Source organism: Anabrus simplex, chromosome 1, assembly GCF_040414725.1.
Source record: "Anabrus simplex isolate iqAnaSimp1 chromosome 1, ASM4041472v1, whole genome shotgun sequence".
Lineage (NCBI taxonomy): Eukaryota > Metazoa > Arthropoda > Insecta > Orthoptera > Tettigoniidae > Anabrus > Anabrus simplex.
In genome coordinates this window covers 1,796,768,378-1,796,788,132 of record NC_090265.1, presented here as the reverse complement: position 1 = coordinate 1,796,788,132, position 19,755 = coordinate 1,796,768,378, and the positions used below count along the sequence as shown (strand labels likewise).

The 19,755-nt window shown below is 38.9% G+C and overlaps 1 protein-coding gene across 1 annotated transcript in view; it reads right to left on the bottom strand.

Annotated features, from left to right (window-relative positions):
• The window catches only part of LOC136864503 (pickpocket protein 28-like), a 158,817-nt gene that overhangs the window by 78,605 nt on the left and 60,457 nt on the right, over positions 1 to 19,755 (bottom strand). The window contains exons 7-8 of the mRNA XM_068226833.1: positions 12,161 to 12,176; positions 5,550 to 5,708 (exon numbers count right to left, since the gene is read on the bottom strand). Of these exons, the coding sequence (XP_068082934.1) occupies positions 5,550 to 5,708; positions 12,161 to 12,176 (175 nt within the window). The remainder of the gene's footprint in view (positions 1 to 5,549; positions 5,709 to 12,160; positions 12,177 to 19,755) is intronic.

The window sequence follows — 19,755 nt, the reverse complement described above, 5'->3', positions numbered from 1 at the left end:
CTACTTTAATATTTACACTTGTCAATACGACAAGACGTACGGAAAGGTTCATTACTATGCTCTGACCATGAAGACCTGTGCCGTCCGTGGGTTATTTACGTATCTACCGCTAACAATCTCCCCGTGAAAACCCAACATCTAGTTCTGAGCAGTTCGACACAGGACGACTGTCCCTATCATATCCTCCTATGATTATTAAAATTTATCATTACCATTCTTTATCTGATCATCATTATATTCTTTGACTACCATCAATTAATTTTATTATTATCATTAATTTCAATTAATATCCTGTATTTGATTATTATCATTTGTCATCCGGGATGATTATATGCCAACCCTTGCCGACGTTTCAAACGAAGGGTCGTTCTTCCTCCCAATTTATCCGCACAATATAATGATCAGCTTCCTCATAAATTATTATTATTATTATTATTATTATTATTATTATTATTATTATTATTATTATTATATTCGTAACAATGAATCATCGCCCATTAAATATCTTAATTTCCTTTCATCATAATTATTATTCTCAAATTACTATTGCAAGTTCTTCATCTTTTGCTTCTTCAACTTTTCATTATTATTATTATTATTATTATTATTATTATTAACATTATTATTAATAGTGGATATCGTGATTATCGTAACCCGTAATCATCCTCGCTATAATACTTCAACTTCTCGCTCTTATTATTTTCATAAAAAAAAAGTAGCTTCATTGGTTATTCTTCTTCTCCTTCTTCAAATATTTTATTTTTTATTATTATTATTAGTTAAAAATCTCAAATTTTTCATTTCAACTCCCAACATCATTATCATGTCCAAATATATAAAAAAATTCTTCTAAAAAAGTAGTTTTTTAAAATATTTATTATTATTATTAATTAAAAAAAATTAATTTCGCCTGTTACACGGTAGTTCACTCTTAATATGTTTAACGCATAACCCCTTTTACGATTCCGATTTATCTTGGCACTATGCACTTGATTTAAGACAAGATTCACTTGGAGTATGATTATTGTTATTATTATTATTAAAAATGGAAAGATGATATTTTAATTTCCACTCTTTAGAATTTAGTCACATATGTTAAATCCCGTTATGAACCACTAAGATCTGCTTTATATTGGTCGGGACAACACGGTATTCGGGACCGTACCTTCAATTTCGTACTGCCGTTAATTTTATATGGGGACACCTGTCCTCCCAAGACACATCTCACAACCTATGGCACATCGCGGCTGGGCAAATACCTCCAATGCCGGCGATTGCTATACTATTCCTTCCAATTTGAAGTCCATTTCCTTTCATCGGAACTCTTCAAACATTTAATTCATAAATTAATCCTCGGTGCGTGGATTCTACCACTAATAACACCGGCATCTGTATTTTATATCGTCTTAGGCCTTGAGATTCATCTATTTCATCATTACAAACAATACGGCTCAATTTATTTCACGCCGGATATTCGTCCCTCATGACTTCCAACTCTAAATATGGGCTCAAATCATTCTGGGCTTTTAACATATCGTGACCATTCTACTTCACGTGCCTATATCGCTTTTAAACAAATTTTAATGGTTAAAATAAAGTCCAAAAACGTAAAATCAAAAATTTACGTAAAATCAAACTGATTACGCGAATGAAAGTCTTTAACGCTACATGTCATCTCCACATTGATTATTATATTTGCACTGGCTAACTCACGAAGCACTGTCATTATTATTATACTATAACTTGCAAACACATAAATATTATTATTATTATTAATTTACATTCCTTTGTCAACTCACAAACATTATTATTATTAGTATTTTAATGACCTTCCGTACGCAACACAAATTTTACATACTCTGGCTCTTTCATAATCTGGCTGTCAGGTAGAAATTATTCCTAATTAAAATACAAATGATCACCGCAGTGAATGAAATTCAAATAAATGGGTTAGCACAAAAAAAAAGAATTTAACACTTGAAATGAACTTAAGTCAAAGTATTACAAACAGCATGCATTAATTGAAAGAAATATATCCCATATTTACATTATATACAACAAACAAATACTCAAATTAATTAATCTAACCCATTATTACGTTAATATAAATTAGTTCGTCCGTCTAACAAAAAATAAAATCATGGACTCGGGAGGCGGACCATGTTAAGTAACCATAATTAATTTACACTGAACCCCGTTTAGTCGCGATAACATCCCCCAAATATCAAAATTGTGTACTCATTCCTATGTAGAATTCCATTGTCTCGTAGCGGATGAGATAGGCCTTACGGCCCCATGGTGATCTACTCGTCCATCATGTCGCACAATACAAATTTAACACCATAAAACACTTCTGGGTGACTACCCATGATTAATACCTTATTACACTATTTTACACAAGAATACTAATAACCAAAAAAAAAACACTTATAGGTGCTCCTAGACCCCTGACATTCGCACAATATACTCTTCATATACGCCCGAAACACACGTCGTGACACCTTACGACGAAATGTCGTTCATTTGAACCGGCGCGTATCGCGTCTTCAACCAGCACTTCCTGGTTTATTTCTAAGCCGTCTTGATAATCGCCTAGCTCCTATAATTCCCTGCTCGGATAGTTATTCACCGTCTATCTTGAGGTGTTTACTTCAGGCTCCGCACACTGCCTTCCAAAGGTACTATCGGCGTTCCGTTAGTTATTTATTATTTAATCACCTGACATTTATTAAATTCAACATACAGTTGTACTGATTATTTACACTCGGTACTATGGATAATTTCACTGTTCGTATTCATTCTCCTAATAACTCACGTACTTTAAGCTATAACTGACTTCAAATACGTCCCAAGGTACTGTCTTACAACGTCATCGTGTCAGAGTCTCAACTACTTCATCCGACCGGTCACAACTGGTGACTTCAAACGACTGGGTGATGTGAGGTTCGACCGGTCACAACTGGTGACTTCAAACGACTGGGTGATGTGAGGTTCTACTACTGGACTTTTATGGACGATATGGTTTCCCGCCGGGGTCATCCGCGGTCAGCTCCTGGGGAGGGGGGTTGGTTATCCTAAATCGGCATGTGCAGGTGGATTTAGATCTCTTGCTTCATCCCACTTAATACACTGGCGATACACATTCATGTGTCGTATTCTGAACTCCTATCGTTCGGTGATCATGGAAATATCACTTAATTTCTGTCCTCCACCTTTCGCGCGCTAACTCGGCGTCCCCGATGGCGTGCTCATCTCGACCAATGGCGAGATAGCGTGGGTCATTTCCACGAATTCATTACTTGAATTTATTACGATTACATTTAATCAGCATGGGAATGATATCACAAAAATCCCCTCTATTCAATTATGTGGTTGGAATAATTTAATTATTGTTATCGGAGAAGCTAACTGGAGTTCACTCTGAGTTTTTCTTATGTTGGTTTATCTGCGGGCCTATGATAAATTTTCTCATTGGTCAACACCGCTTCGGTTAGTTTGAAATCTCTTCCTTGTAACGTTGACAACACCAAATGCCTCGGTTGTGGGAAAACTGGTACGTCATATTCCCGGTATTGGTGATACATCTGCTCGCCCTTGGTCCGAAATATATACTCTTTCACTTCCTCGAAGTCATTACTTCGTTGTTGTGAGCTCTAGCTTTAATCCTCTTATCTTCTGGCCAAGAAACATTCTCCCCCTAATGACAAGCTTACTGTGGCGACGGACAGTCGCGATATGTCTAGCTCATGTTGAAATCCTACCGTCCACACAAAACTGACACTGTATTCAATTTAATATTCCTTTATATCTGTATTCATCTTCAAAAAAAAAAGTCATGAAACTAGGGCCTATCTCATCAGGGTACAATATGTACAATATTGTTAAAGAAATCAGAGATATTGAACACAAATGTAAAACCACATATCACCCCCTTTTCACCCCTTTAAAAGCGGATTTTAAAAAAATGTCTTTTAAAATAGTATTTATGATATATGAAAATAAATATCTCAATGTATATAAGTACAATATTTTTCACAGAAACGGAGAAATTCACCAAAAATGTAAAATCACATTTCACCCCTTTTCACCCCTTTATAATAGGAATTTTAAAAAATCCTTCCTTAGTGCGCACCTAAGCTAGGGTAGGAACATGTCCTCCAATTTTCATGCAATTATCTCCAGTAGGTTTTGCTGTGCGTTGATTATCAGTCAGTCAGTCAGTCAGTCAGTCAGTCAGTCAGTCAGTCAGTCAGTCAGTCAGTCAGTCAGTCAGTCAGAGACATCATGCTTTATATATATAGATAGATTTTACCCACCTGATTATTACCCAGATAACGACCCTGCAGATTTATCGCCAGAGACCCAATGGGTAGGGGGAGTGTGCAGCATAAAGGCTAATACATTTAAAGGAGCTGTGTGGAAACCTTCGAATTACTTTTAGATGTCAAAACATGTAATTCTTAAATGTAACAGCGTTACTCACTAATTCGTGTTAAATTCACATTGTACATATTTTACCATGTCTTATATATCTTTAATTATTTCCTTTTCATTGACTTATTTTTGTTCTTTCTTCTTTCCTTCTTATTCCGTTTATCCCCCAGGGTTGGTTTTTCCCTCGGACTCAGCGAGGGATCCCACCTATATCGCCTCAAAGGCAATGTCCTTGAGGATGAGATTTTTCGTCGGGGAACTTGATCAGGCAGCCTCACCTGCTATGTTGAACAGGGGCCTCGTGGAGGGATGGGAAGATTCGAAGAGATAGACAAGGAAGAGGGAAGGGAGGGGGAAGGAAGTGTTCGTGGCTTTAACTTAGGTACCATCCCGGCATTTGCCTGGAGGAGAAGTGGAAAACCAGTGTAAACCACTTCGAGGATGGCTGACGTAGCAATCGAACCCCCTTCTACTCAGTTGACCTGAGGCTGAGTGGACCCCGTTCCAGCCCTGCTAAGACTTTTCAAATTTCATGGCAAATTCGGAAATCGAACCGGGCCTCTGGGGGTGGCAGCAAATCACGCTAACCACTACATCACAGAGGCGGGCTTAGTTATTTTTAATTTCTAAATGATTTATGATTACCTTTTACTTTCTTACTTTCTCAATCTGTTCACCCTCCAACTTAGTTTTCCCCTCGGACTCAGCGAGGGATTTCACTTCATTCGCCTCAAGGGCAGTGTCCTAGTTTGCTGAACAGGGTAATTGTGGATGTATGGGAAGATGGGGAGGGAGACAAGGAAGAGGGAAGGAAAGGGGAAGGAAGCGGCCGTGGTCTTAGGTTGGGTACCTTAGCGGCATTTACCTGGAGGGGAAGTGGGAAAAGACGGAAAACCACTTCTAGGATGTCTGAGGTCGGCTTCCAACACCCTATATCCAGTTGACCTCCCGAGGCTGAGTGTACCCGGTTTTAGCCCTCATACCACTTTTCAAATTTCGTGGCAGAGCCGAGAATTGAACCCGGGCCTCCAGGGGCGGCAGCTAATCATACTAAGGACTTACCAGAATATATAAATCATCTCGTCCCGCACAAGCAGTGTGGAGGGTAGACTCACCTTGAAGCCTTGCACGGGTCCCTTACACATGAAGTCCAGCTCGTCGTTCTTGAGCGCCAGCACCACCGAAAGTCCTGCGTAAGCCCCAGCTCCCATCGCTCGGTTCGGGTATGTTTCCACGCCGGCGGTGGGGCTGTAGCCGACATCCAGCGACCAGTCCTTGGAGCTCATCCCGTAGTTGAGGTAACGACCAGATCCATGGAAGCTGCTCACAGCAAACAAAGAAAAGCTCAGCACTATTTGAAGGGGCCTGGTATAAGAAGCGAAACAAAAAATACAAACACAAACTACTCGACAAACACCAACTAGTTCACTACGCCCTCAAAAACATTATTGACTAAACTAGACAAATGTCAGTATGAGGCATTCATGCCGGAGCACGTACAAATGCTCTGTTATTTGAAACCCTTCAACCTTCGTTAACTAGCGGGAAAATACATTCTTAAGCTGTTTCAATATGAAACTCTTCAATACTCCTCAACATATCCAAGCTGGCTACGATAATATTAACTACACGCTACTGGCAAAAGAAGCATCTACCGGTTTTAATGGACGAATTTACCAACCTTAAGGGTTGCAGACGTGCTATTAGCACTGCAGTTTCAGCTCTTCATATGGAACCACGATTTTTAATCTGGTTGTAAGACTAGAAATATTATTTGTGGTCACTGTGGACTGCAACGATGTGAACTTGACAGAATACGTGACATATCTATACCGTTGGCGGAGCGTGGGAATTTCCTGGGTCCTTCGGGTTTGAGACTGATACAATGGAGTTCTTTCGAGTGTTCTACTAACGTTTAAGGGGGAAAAGTAGTGGCGTGCAGTGAACCCCATCTACCCCAGCGCTGCTGGGGTAAAGAACTTTGTATTAACATTCTCAGATTATTCCTTAGAACGCTTTTTATAATGTTTAAAAAATTGAGAACATCTAAGCCAAGCCAAGTACAGCTGTCTCGACAATCCGCTCGCACTACCGCAGTTCAGCTTCTCCAGCGACCTGGGTTCCCTTGCCGGAGCAAAAGATAAATTTAAGTTCGCTTGGGTGACGCATGCACTTGAAGCTTCCTCGAGGCGGAGCTGTGTGCTCTCCCCCGACAGCAATTTACGGCGACAGGCCAGCTAGCTTAGGTAAGGGGTGTTATTTTTAATACCTGACACTCGAAGTCTTCAGCGCCACACACTAGAGACTGCAAGAAAAATATCAACATCTTAACAGTATAGCAATAGCAACTTGCACATCGTCTTGCTAATAAAAATAGAGCCAGTATATGAAATCAATTCCAATAGAGAAGAATATATTTTAGTCTTGTGTTTGGGCATGTATACAGTTTTTTCGTGCAATTTATTGATGGCACATGCAGAGTAAGTGTTCCGATAGCCGCAGAAAAATATTTAGGTTGCCCAGCATGAACACAGAGTTAAGCGCGAAGTAAAATAATTTTGTATTTGCTTGTCTGTGATGGTGGTAAGTTATATAGTGAACTTTTGTAGTGTTCCTCTTGGATTATAGGTGAAGGTTAAGCGAGTTCTGTAGCATTCTTCATTAATATAACGTGTGTTATACGTCGTGACAAATAATTTCCCTCGTTCGTCGTTGATGCACGTACTCTCATTATGCGAGTGAAACTATAAAACTTCAACGACGGTAACATACCAGTTAAATTTTGCTGATCCGTTTAGATTACGATTTTAACTAAAAAACAAATAGTCCCAGTGTATTTTTGTGAAAACCATGACTGTACTGGCACGAAGCGTCACCGGATGAAACTGTAAGTACATTGTTTAAACTCTGCTGTAGATTAAGTTATGATGGTGTCGTCACTGCCGTGAATATCAATTTGGAAGTATGTGCGAGCGTGTGGTGGAAAATATTGTGGAAAGATCTTTCTCAGGTAGACCTTTCCACGAAAAACGCAGCCTTAAAAAATAGTAGTGTTAACTTTAGAGAGTGTAGTGGAGCTGCGATTGTTTATATTTAAAAAAACGTTTTTGCAGCTGGGGTAATGAATATGTTCACCGCAGGCCACTTCGGAAAAGCTTTCGTTTTTCAAATGCAATATCAAATGTATTGTACAGTACCCAAGGGTAAAACCCTCTAGGACGATGCCTCCATTCCTGTATGAACATCCGACTAACTCAGGGTTGGGCAGAGTGTGGGTTGGTTGTCGGTTGGGTCAGGATAAAAAGTCGAAGTTCTACTCTAAAATATCAGTCAATGACAGGAAATGGAGGTATAACACGAATGAGAAACAATCATACGGGGTAAGATGGGTTGATTGATAAATATCCCCGATCACATTACGAGAAAACAATTAAAATCAATGAATAATAAAATGCCAAAATGAACTCAAAATATAGAAAATAAATGGAAATTAAAACGTTACTTGAATGATAATACAAAATTTGAAATCAAAATCAAGTTCAACAAAGAACACTCGTATACATCAAGACTGAGCTTCTTCTTATAGTCCAATGTTTATATTGTATGGCAACAAGTGTACGCAAACACTGACACGTGGTATTTCCGTATGGAGTTACACACTATCGCATCACAACGATACGGTTTCCAAAGTTAAGTTAATTCGAGAGTCGCCGAAATGTTACCGTTAAATAAAAGTTACATAATAAAGAAAAGTTACGACGAAAAGAAAAATAAATAAGACGCGATGGGACGCTATGTAAGTTATGCAAAATACAAGGGGCATATCCTATACTATATTTACAGCAATTCAAATAATCAAACTAAATATATATATATACATCGGATATCGAGTAAAATCTTAAATGCTACACAGATTCTAATGTGAATCACGGTTCACTGCAAAAGATCTAGACAGAACTAGATAAACCACCAATACTTCAGCACTCGGGCTGTTCCCTTTTAAAACAACGAGACAGGGTATACAACCACAAATAGCAATTTAAAACATCATCCTGTAAGGGAAAAACATATGAATAACTCTTGATATCATGGAGAAAGCAATGGGCAACATTGCCTCCTTCTGCTGCATTTGAGCGCTCAACAGCGCGGTCATCCGTCATGTACTTCCGGGTAGATTACGAGCTGAAAAGAAGTGTTGAACTCAACTCTATGCTAAAGTTTGGATTCTGTCTCCCGAAGCTGCCACAAGGAAATATCGTCTCATTCAAGGCTACAGATAAACACAGGCCAGAAATCAGCTCGCCATGAGATAACGTCTTCGCCGGCTACACGGAAACTCACGTATATTCATTCCTTCTTAGCATGCTTTTACCATTGAATATCATCAGACTCAATAGTTTGGAATTAATACTGTCCATTCTGATCACAATATACACTCAGAAGACACTAGGCAGGCACACACATCTGCACAATATTCTTTCTCTTGTCAGGCATACAATCTGCCTGCACCAATACATTATAATTCAGCATGCAATCATTATCTCTTATTTTTCATAAATCCCATTGGCCTTCCACATTATGAGACTCAGTTCGTGTCCTTTGCAGACCATCAGGCAAAACAGAATCCAACTTAACTTCAAAGATCTTAGTCTAACAACGACGTTCTGCAGCTCCTTCAGTCAGCTTCCGTAAAATCATGCATCATGCAGAATAGCTTTACTTGTCTCTCTGAATAACCGAAATAAAATAAAATCATACGTATTTAACGTTGTATTAAGATGAACCTGTCAATCTAGCCCTTCTAGCATATATATAAGGAAAACTCGGAATATCCTACACTAAGTAACATGCATAAATAAACAACAACTAATCCTATCAATCCCTCATTTTCCCAAACATCTAATCATAAAGCAAAATGAAAATAAAATAAACATGCATTATTCTCGTATCCGAATCTATCATAGTAACAAAATTAAACAAACACATGCCGTCAGGCTTACATTACATGAAGTTAAAAATTCTATCTACACTGCCCTAGTACCTTAACATAATTTACATATCATGCCATAAATAACACATGCGTCTTAACTGAATTTCATCCAACGACTCTCGAGATACCAGGATAGCAGCTTACATCCCCGCTGATTGAGGGATTTACACCATGTTAATCACAGCATTAACATGTGGGAATGCACTTCCTTCTTCTGCATACATAGCCATGATCTTGCTGGAAAATAATTCACTGAAACACAGAAGACTTTGGTTGACAATATCTTCGCTGCTTAATGCTACGAGCCGAAGTACCATTTCTCTTTACAAGATCAGCTAAACACACTGATACATTTATAATACACACTTCACTTAAAGGGTGAAAATACAGTTTGAAAAGCAGCACACGATTCGTTACGAAAGTTCCTCGCGAAACGCGCCCGTCGCGAAGTAGTGAAACAATAGCACGTCTCCAATACACTAGCTACACAGCGGTCACTAAACACCGTCTTTATATATTGAAAGTAAACTCTGCTAAAATATACTCTTCCATTTACTCAAGAACAGTAAAATCTTCAAACTGCACAATTTAAAATATCATTTAGAACCAGTTACTGTTACTGGAATAACACTACGTTAATCACGATCACCAATTCAGAGTTTGTGGTTCTGCACTCTCCAAGCATTTAACACAGAGTGACGCTCTCCAGAGCTTGGGTTACTGAGGCGGCTTCGGTGACGCCATTTCAATACTGGGGTTCCCGGGTGTCTGAACCAACCACCAATCAGAAAATTCGTCGTATATGATGACACAATATTGATTGTGATATATTTACAAAACTCAGCTCAAACACTAGCAAATCTCTTCCACCAATTTTTATATTACATTTCCAAATATATCTGACTTCTGAAACTGTGGAAAACCGATTACCGACAGAAACTGACTTAGCAGCTGAGCACGTTGGTCATTCTGGAATTAAGATTTGGCGCGGTGTAGCCTCCATGTTTGCCAAATCCTAAAGTTCCCATTGGCTGAAATATCTTGCTTGGTCAGCATCTAATACACGTGTCGATCCTTGCCAACGCTTGGGTACGCCACCCTTTCTCACGGTCATACGGAAATATGAAGCAATACCCAGCGACTTACTGTCTTGCTCAACATCCGGTATTAACTATCTTGGAATACGATACTTAAACATATTAGGCTGTAACTTGTAGGAATAAATTTTACATAATGGGTCAAATAATACTCTAATTATTATTATGGGCCGGCAGGATACGGCTCAGTATAGACTTACACGAAGAATTATGTGAATTGTAATGTATGGGAGCCAAATTCGGTCCCTGCACCTAATTTCGTTTCTCTAGGGATTTCCAGTTTGCACGGTTGGTACCTAATGTTTAGTCGCGTGCACACGCGTAACCCCATCCCGTTGTCTTCTTGTGGGAGTTGAGCACCACGTTAAGTTTCCGTGTACAAGGAGGATTCAGCTGAGTTAGTGCAGCACTGAAAAGTGTATCGAATACTGGGCTGCATTTCAGTCGTGTGGTGTAGTTCCTGGAGTGAGTTACTGTAGTGGCCATTATAATACATCAGGAAATGTTCGTAATTTCGTCCCCCTTCATTTTATTTGCTGATGTACCCGTGGTTCGCTACGGGATTCTCATAAACCCTGTATTTGTGGTTTTCCTAACTACAGTTAACTTAGGCCATTACCAAAACGTCAGTAGGAATGTAGCGATTAAAAGCAATGTTATCATATAAAATACTCGATCAAATGAAAAACCTCACATTTTCTCACTTTTAACGAACAGTACTACGGTGCCGTTCTAACAGCCCAAAGTTCCAGTGCTGGAATGACCAGGCCGCTGATAGCCGTGAACAGTCCTCTGCCGTTATTCCGTTAAATATGCACACTGCTCATTCCAATCAGTGCCTCAGAGTAGGGATTGCATAGTTCGCATCCTATGATGAACCAGTTTGTTACGTACCAGTAGTATCAGAACATTTATGAACCAAGGAATGGCATGCTAAAGAAGAAAGTTAACTAACTCCCCAGCTACTTCCCGCCAATATTTAGGCAGGCTGTTATACTCGGTCGACTGGTCGAGTTGGCCGTGTGATTAGGGGCGGGCAAGTGTGAGCTTGCATCCGGGAGATAGTGGATTCGAACTCCACTGTCGGCAGCCCTGAAAATGGTATTCCGTGGTTTCCCATGTCCACACCAGGCAAATAATGGGACTGTACCTTAATTAAGGCCAAGGCCGCCTCCTTTCACACTCCTAGCCCTTTCCTATCCCATCGTCGCCATAAGACCTACCTGTGTCAGTGCAACGTGAGGTAAATTTTAAAAAATTCTCGGTATGCAGCAGTAATCCTATCTAGCGGAGATGAGTGGCAACAGAGGCACAAAGCACATCACAACAAACAATGGTCAATGTAATGTTATTGTTGATCAATTTCATGAGCTTTCTGTATTGTAGGCCTTCACATTTAGTTTTCTTTCGACTCTGTGATATTAGGACGTCTTACAAAATTATTTATTGCGTAGACTGCAATTCCTTATTCCCCGACTTTACATTCTTCGATTTCTTCGATTTTGGCCATCTAAGGACCACGGAAAGTAACCCTGTGTTCTGTTCTTGACTTCCAATAGTTCTTCATCCCTTCACTTAGCTGTTTCCTCACTTGTGTCCAGATGTTACTATTACTTTCCTTCTTTTTCCTTCTGGAAACCATTGAAATTCTGTTTCAATCTTCTGAAAGTTGTTCTGTCTTGTATTATATACCAATTTTCATTAAATTCTGTTTGCCCATTTTCTCGTGACTCGGCGCTGGTATGGACTTAGCAACAAAAATCCAAATTCATGAAAGTGTACAAGACACCTATGATGGGAAATTTAATGCTATGTAACTTTAGGACCACTAATAACACAAATATTTGAGACTTAAATTTTAGTCCTTCCTCTAAACTACCATTTTACTTAGCATTAATAAAATTATTTATAGCCTAGAATGTAGTAACTTATTCCACAACTTTTCATACAATTTTCATTAAGATAGGAGCTCTAATAACATAAATATTTGAGAATGAAATTTTAGGCCTTCCCCTAAACTACCACTTCTCTCAGCGTGAATACGATTATTTATAGCCTAGATTATAGCGACTTATTCTCGGACTTTAATACCAATTTTCTTTAAGATGAGACCGCTAATAGCATAATATTTGACACTTAAATTTTAGGCCTTCCCCTAAACTGCCATTTCTCTCAGCGTGAATACGATTATTTATAACCTAGATTGTAGCGACCTATTTCTGGACTTTAAATACCAATTCTCATTAAGAGAGGACCACTAATAACATAAATATGTGAGAATTAAATTTTAGGCCTTCCCTAAACCAGCATTTCTCTCAGCGTGAATAAGATCATTTATAGCCTAGATTGTAGCGAGTGATTTCTGGACTTTACGTACCGATTTTCATTGAATTCTCTTCAGCCGTTTTCTCGTGATGCGTGTACATACATACATACAGATAGTCAGACATAAATTACGGAAAATTAAAAAGTGCTATTCCTTGTTACTACGGACACGACCGATACAGAAATACCATCCTTTTTAATTTCTGAGCAATGTACAGACAAAACTCTTATTTTATACATATACATTTATGAAATTTATTATTATTTTCAGATGGGAAAACGCAAGCAGTGGGCTAAGGAGGCTATGAAAAAGGGTATTGAGGCAGTGAGAGACAAGACAATGGGTTACGGACGTGCAAGTAAAGCGTTTAACATCCCACGAGCAACGATGAAAGACTATGTTATAAAGAACACCAAGAAAACATTTTTCATAAATGGCCTTCAAGTAATTGATTATAGGAAAAGTGTTTGGTAAGGTTAGAAAGGAAAAATATATTAAAATTGTACTTTTCATAAATTTGGTGGGAGATGAAATTATGAACGGAAATCTGGTAGTTTAGGTTTTGCAGTGTTTATGTTTGTGTCAAATATTGACTACGTTACGTTATAACAGTTTCATTGTAAATTGCCCGTAAGTGGAGAACTAGCCTTGTCCATAATATTCCTGAATTTCAACAGGTCCTAATCTGCTAAGGTGACGTAATAAGGGCCCCGTACCTTGATAATGAATGTAGAAAAGAATACCTAAAATTACTGTACTTGAAGATTTGTTGCGCCTATTTGTATTCAATTCACTTTAATTCAATTCATCTATGTGTTCTTTTTTCATAGCTTCATTGTATTTTTCTGTTGATTTTTTAAGAATTCATTGCTTAATGACTAAACCGCGCTAGATGAACGATGGATGCAACATGGAAATTTTCACGACACGGAAACTATCCATGTTCTTCTTTGGTTCAGACGATTTTTTTTTCATTTCAGAAACGTAAGTACGGCCAGCAAAGGAATCGTGATCATTCTTCATTATGCGCAGCAGCCCCGTGGTAGCCCCTTTCGGTACTTCCAGGAAGGGGCGAGTGACTCACACGACGAGGGATCTCTCAGTCGGCCTGTTGAGTGGGGCCGGCCTTTTCGTGACCTGTGAGTTTCTTTGAGATTCAACGAGAATGTTCTGCCTCCAGTGACATCGTGAAGTTTCTGGCTCAAATTACACGAGCTACAAAAGGGGAGGCTAGCCGCGGACAGTCAATCAGTGTGAGACTGAGTGTGTTGGGGTTCGGTGGTTGGACTGAGGACGAAAGAGGTGTTGGCTGTCGCTAGTGCCCCACCGAGGTCTGAACGAGGAACTAGACCAGTGTGTAGGTGCAGGTGACAGAACGAAAGACTGTACTGTGTGTTCCTGTAGGCTCAGCGAGGGAAGCCGCTATCGCGAGTGTGAAAGTAAATGTTCGCTGTTGTGAGTATCGTCCTGCTGTTGAACACTGTTGAGCTGTTTAGTTGTTCACTGCATGTGACTGTGTGAATTACTGGACAGTCTGTGGAGTCGAACCAACGAACAGTTATCGTGTGTGGTGTAGCCAGTGGCCCTGTGTTCAAATCCAGCGGTCTACACACAGCTGCTCGATGATTTCACTGGACTTGGGGAAGTGAAAGTAATGCTTAAGCGTCCGCAGGTCCCCTGTTGCACCATAACGAAGAGGAACTTGTGTGTAGACTTGTAATTAGTAAGTGTGGCCATTCGTAACAGATTAGAAATGTGTGTGTGCATTCATTAGGTCATACTAAAATAAATTAGAGTAATGGGACAGATGGAGTTTTATGTGTAACAATACATTAAAATAGCTTTCGAAATTGCTATGTGATTTAGTCTTGTAATTCGGGAATTGTCTGCCTTTCGAAATAACATGTTTTTACGAATGAAACGCCGTCTTTAATTTACTTCAGAATGACGCAAAAAATGCACACACACAAAATTCAGTTCAGTCATGTCTGACCACCCTCACTAATTGCTGTCTGTTTACAAGTCACCGTTCAGCAGGTAGTGTGGCTCGTTGAAAGAGGGCTATAATCTTATTCAAAATTTCGCCTTACTTTTCCTTCTCCATGTGCAGTCATCCTACACAGCAACTGCGTGCGGACAGCTAGATTTGAACACACGGTCAGTGAGCTGCCTGTTGTCGCACTACACGATTCCAGCACTTGGTCCATTCCACATATCGAAAGAAGGCTTCCGCAAAATCGATGGTGAGGAGAAACAGAAAGGGTGTTAAAGTACATCCCTCTCTTCGTTGTTCCACCATCAGCTACAGTTACGATACAGGCTTTTGAAGACGTCGTTAAATCTATCTGGGATACCATACCTTACATAGATAGCTTGTACTGTACTTTACGCGGGCGAAACTGAAGTATTTGTTACGAAATTCCGGCCAGCTGTGATTTCAACTCACTCATAAAACATCAGTAATATAAACAACTATAACTGTATTCGAAAAATGAGTATTATTTGTATCCGCGTCTGTGGTGTAGTAAAAAAAAGAAATGCCGTACGGCTTTTAGTGCCGGGAGTTCGGCTGTCCAGGTGTAGGTCTACGTATACACACAGCCCCCGCGGGAGCGAAATTAACCAATTATGGTTAAAATTCCCGATCCTACCGGGAATCGAACCTGGAACCCCTCTAACCAAAGGCCAGCACGCTAACCGTTTAGCCATGGAGTCGGACTGTGGTGTAGTGTTTAGTGTGATTAGCTGCCAACCCCGGTGACCTGGGTTCGATCCCCGGCTCTGCCACGAGATTTGAAAAGTGGTACGAGGCTGCAACGGGGTACAGTCAGTCTCGGGAAATCAGCTGAGTAAAGGGAGGTCGATTCCCACCTCAACCATCCTGGAAGTAGTTTTCCGTGGTTTCCCCAGTTTTCCTCCAGGCAAATGCCGGGATGGGACCTAAATTGAGGCCACGGCCGCTTCCTTCCCTTTTCCTTGTCTATGCCTTCCAATCTTCGCATCATCCCACAAGCCCCCTGTTCAGCATAGCAGGTGACGCCGCCTGGACGAGGTACTGGTCCCCTTCCCAGTTGTATCCCCCACCCAAAGTCTGACGCTCCAGGACACTGCCCTTGACGCGCTAGAGGTGGGATCCCTCGCTGATTCCGAGGGAAAAACCAACCTCGGAGGGTAAACATTAAGAAAGTAAGAGAAAAGAAGGGTATTATTTGTGAAGTACGAAAATGGGCAGTTTATTTCCGATCAACCTGGTAATAAGGAAATATGCCACAAAAATAAAAAGGCCAAAATATGTTTATTACATAAAACGTAACGTAACGGGAACAATAAGAAAAATGAGACTGTTTAGGATGGATGAAAACAGATTTTAATAAGATATGTTCAAATTTCTTTGGGAGAGAAAGTCAGCAGCAATCTGGATTCAAGAAGTAAAGAAAGATTTGTAACGAAGAAGAGGAGACGAGAAGATATCAAAGAGCGAGGTATTTGTAGATAGAAAGAGTTAATATGGAAGGATTCCAAGGAAAAAAGAAAAAGAAAACTGGTAGAAAGGTGGTCTGAGGAGAGCGAAAAGAAGAAGTATTGGAAAGGAAGCATCGTCAGGCAGTTGGTACCTATCAGGGAAGATGATGACAGTAATAGTAATAATAATTATAGGGCGGGTTTCTATTACAAGCGAAATTTTTTCCTTAAAATTACATCATGTAGTCTTCGGTTTTCAACATATTTCCAGGCGTGATAATCAAAATTTAACAGCCTTTATTGAGTATATATATACTAGCAAGATACCCGTGCTTCGCTACGGTATTATACTGAAATTTATAATTGAATACTTATTTAGATATATAATCCGCCGAAATTCGCGATCTGACTCGTTCTCTGCGAGAATCCACCAAAATTCCCGATCTATTATTTTACGGCAAGTTTCCTCCCATTTTTAAATCTTTCTTTCCAGCAATCGATTTCGTACTTCCCGGGTTAGGCTCAGGTATTCCTCCATGTCAGTTGGGTCCGTAAATCTTTGCCATCTTTTCCTATAATATTTTTAATACGGATATAATCCTTCAGGAGATCCGGCGTGCTGTCATACTGGGTGCCTTGGCGGCACTGAACCCGCGACCGGACTGCATTCTTAGTCATTACCCGTCCAGGAGCCGTTTCCATCGCGGTCCGCAATTTGACGACGGTCCGGAATATTATTATTATTATTATTATTATTATTATTATTATTATTATGTGTTGCTGGAATGGCTGATGACAGGGAAAACCGGAGTATCCGGAGAAAAACCTGTCCCGCCTCCGTTTTGTCCAGCACGAATGCCACATGGAGTGACCGGGATTTGAACCACGGAACCCAGCTGTGAGAGGCCGGCGCGCTGCCGCCTGAGCAACGGAGGATCCTTATAAGTACATTAATAACAGTAAAATCAATTGGTCTCACCTCCTTCTACACCCCACCGCCGTTAAGTTTATTTACAGCCACCCCCCCCCCCACCTGAAAAAGAATTAAAAGGATGCTTGTTTCTTTATGTTTAAGGGAGATTCCAAACACCAATGTTCACGTCTATTACCTTCAGTTTTGAGATATAAGTATCCACATAAAAATAATTTACTTTCTTTCACTTCATTTCACAATAATCTCTCCTCCCCCTAAATGAATTTTCCCGCAAAAAAATACTTGTTTCTTTAATAGCAAAGGATCTTCTAAATACAAATTATCACGACTCTAACTTCTTCAGTTTTTGATTTATTTGTCCTCATGAAAGGAATTCAACTCCTTTACACTCCCGCCCTCCAAGATGGTTTCCCCACCAAAACGCCTTTTTCTTTGTTTTTAAAAGAGAACCAAATACGAATTTTCACGTCTGTAACAACTTTAGTATTAGATGTATGTATTCTCATACAATTAAGTCAACTAATGTTTCAATTCTTCCCCCCCCCCCTTCATTGGATTTTCCGAGAATACGTGTTTCTTTACTTTTAAAGTAGATTGAAAATATCAAATTTCACGTCTGTAACATCTTCATTTTTGAGATATCAGTAGCCTAATTAAAAGAATTCATCACCATTTTCAGTCACTTTTACCCCCCCCCACCGCCCTCCACCCAAGTGGTATTTCCGAAAACTAAAAATACACTTTTCTTTATGTTTAATAGAGATAAAAAATACCATTTTTCACTTCTGTAACATGTTAAGTTTTTTAGATATCCGTAAAAATTCTCATTTTAAAATTTCACCCCTTTTGGGTTCCCCTTATGTAGAGTTTCCAAAAAAAACCCTACATTTTTTTACATTTACAGGAGATTTACACCCACTTTTTACGTCTGTAACATTTTACGATTCCAAGATATTCTGTAGATATAGTCTTTCAAAAAATTCACCCCAATTTGTCACTCCTGTTTAACCGCCATTAATTGGCTTTTCCAAAAACTAAAAAATACGTGTTTCTTTATTTTTAAAGGAAATCCCATATGCGAATTATCAGTTCTGTAATATCTTTCGTTTCTGAGATATGTGTATCCTCATTAAAGGCATTCAACCCATTTTTCACCCTTTTACACCCCTCCTATTAGGACTTACTGGAAACAAAAAATACGTGTTCCTTTATTTTTAGAGGAGATTCTAACCACCAAGTGTTACATCTGTAAATTTTAAAGTTTTAAGATGTAGACACACTCATTTTAAAAAATTCACCCCCGTTTTCACCCCCCAATATTTGGATTTTCCAAAAACGAAAAAATACCTGTTTCTTTACTTTTAAAGTAGATCCAAAATACCAATTTTCAGGTCTGTAATATCTTCAGGTTCTGAAATATAAGTATCCTCATGAAAGGCATTCAACCCATTATTCACCCTTTTACACCCTTCCTATTGGGATTTTCCGAAAACAAAAGAATACGTGTTTCTTTATTTTTAAAGGAGATTCTAAATACCAATTTTTACATCTATAAACTTAAAAAGTTTTGAGATATAGATACACTCATTTTAAAAAAATCACCCCCTTTTCACCCCCCCATTAATTGTATTTTCCACAAACAAAAAATACGTGCTTATTTATTTTTAAAGGAGATCCCAAACACCAATTTTCAGGTCTGTAATATCTTCAGGTTCTAAAATATAAGTAGACTTATGAAATGCATTCGACCCCTTTTTCAACCTTTCCCACCCTTCGTATTAGGATTTTCCGAAAACAAAATATACATGTTTCTTTATCTTTAATGGAGATTCTAAATACCTATTTTTACACCTATAACCTTTAAAAGTTTTGAGATATAGATACACTCATTTTAAAATATTACCCCTTTTTTACCCCCCTTAATTGGGTTTTGCAGAAACAAAAAAATACGTGTTTCTTTATTTTTAAAGGAGATCCCAAACACTAATTTTCAGGTCTATAATATCTTCAGTTTCTGAGATATAAGTAGCCTCATTAAAGGCATTCAACCCCTTTTTCACCCCTTTACACACCTCCTATTGCGATTTTCCGAAAACATAAAAATACGTGTTTCTTTATTTTTAATGAAGATTCTAAATACCAATTTTTACATCTGCAAACTTTAAAAGTTTGGAGATATAGATTCACTAATTTTAAAAATTCACCCCCTTTTCACCCTCCCATTAATTAGATTTTCCAAAAACAAAAAAATACGTGTTTCTTTATTTTTAAAAGAGATCAAAAGTACCAATTTTCAGGTCTGTAATATCTTCAGTTTCTGAGATATAACTACCGGTATCCTGATTAAAGGCATTCAACCCTTTTTTCGCCGTTTTCACCCCTCCTATTGCGATTTTCCGAAAACATAAAAATACGTGTTTCTTTATTTTTAATGAAGATTCTAAATACCAATTTTTACATCTGCAAACTTTAAAAGTTTGGAGATATAGATTCACTAATTTAAAAAATTCAC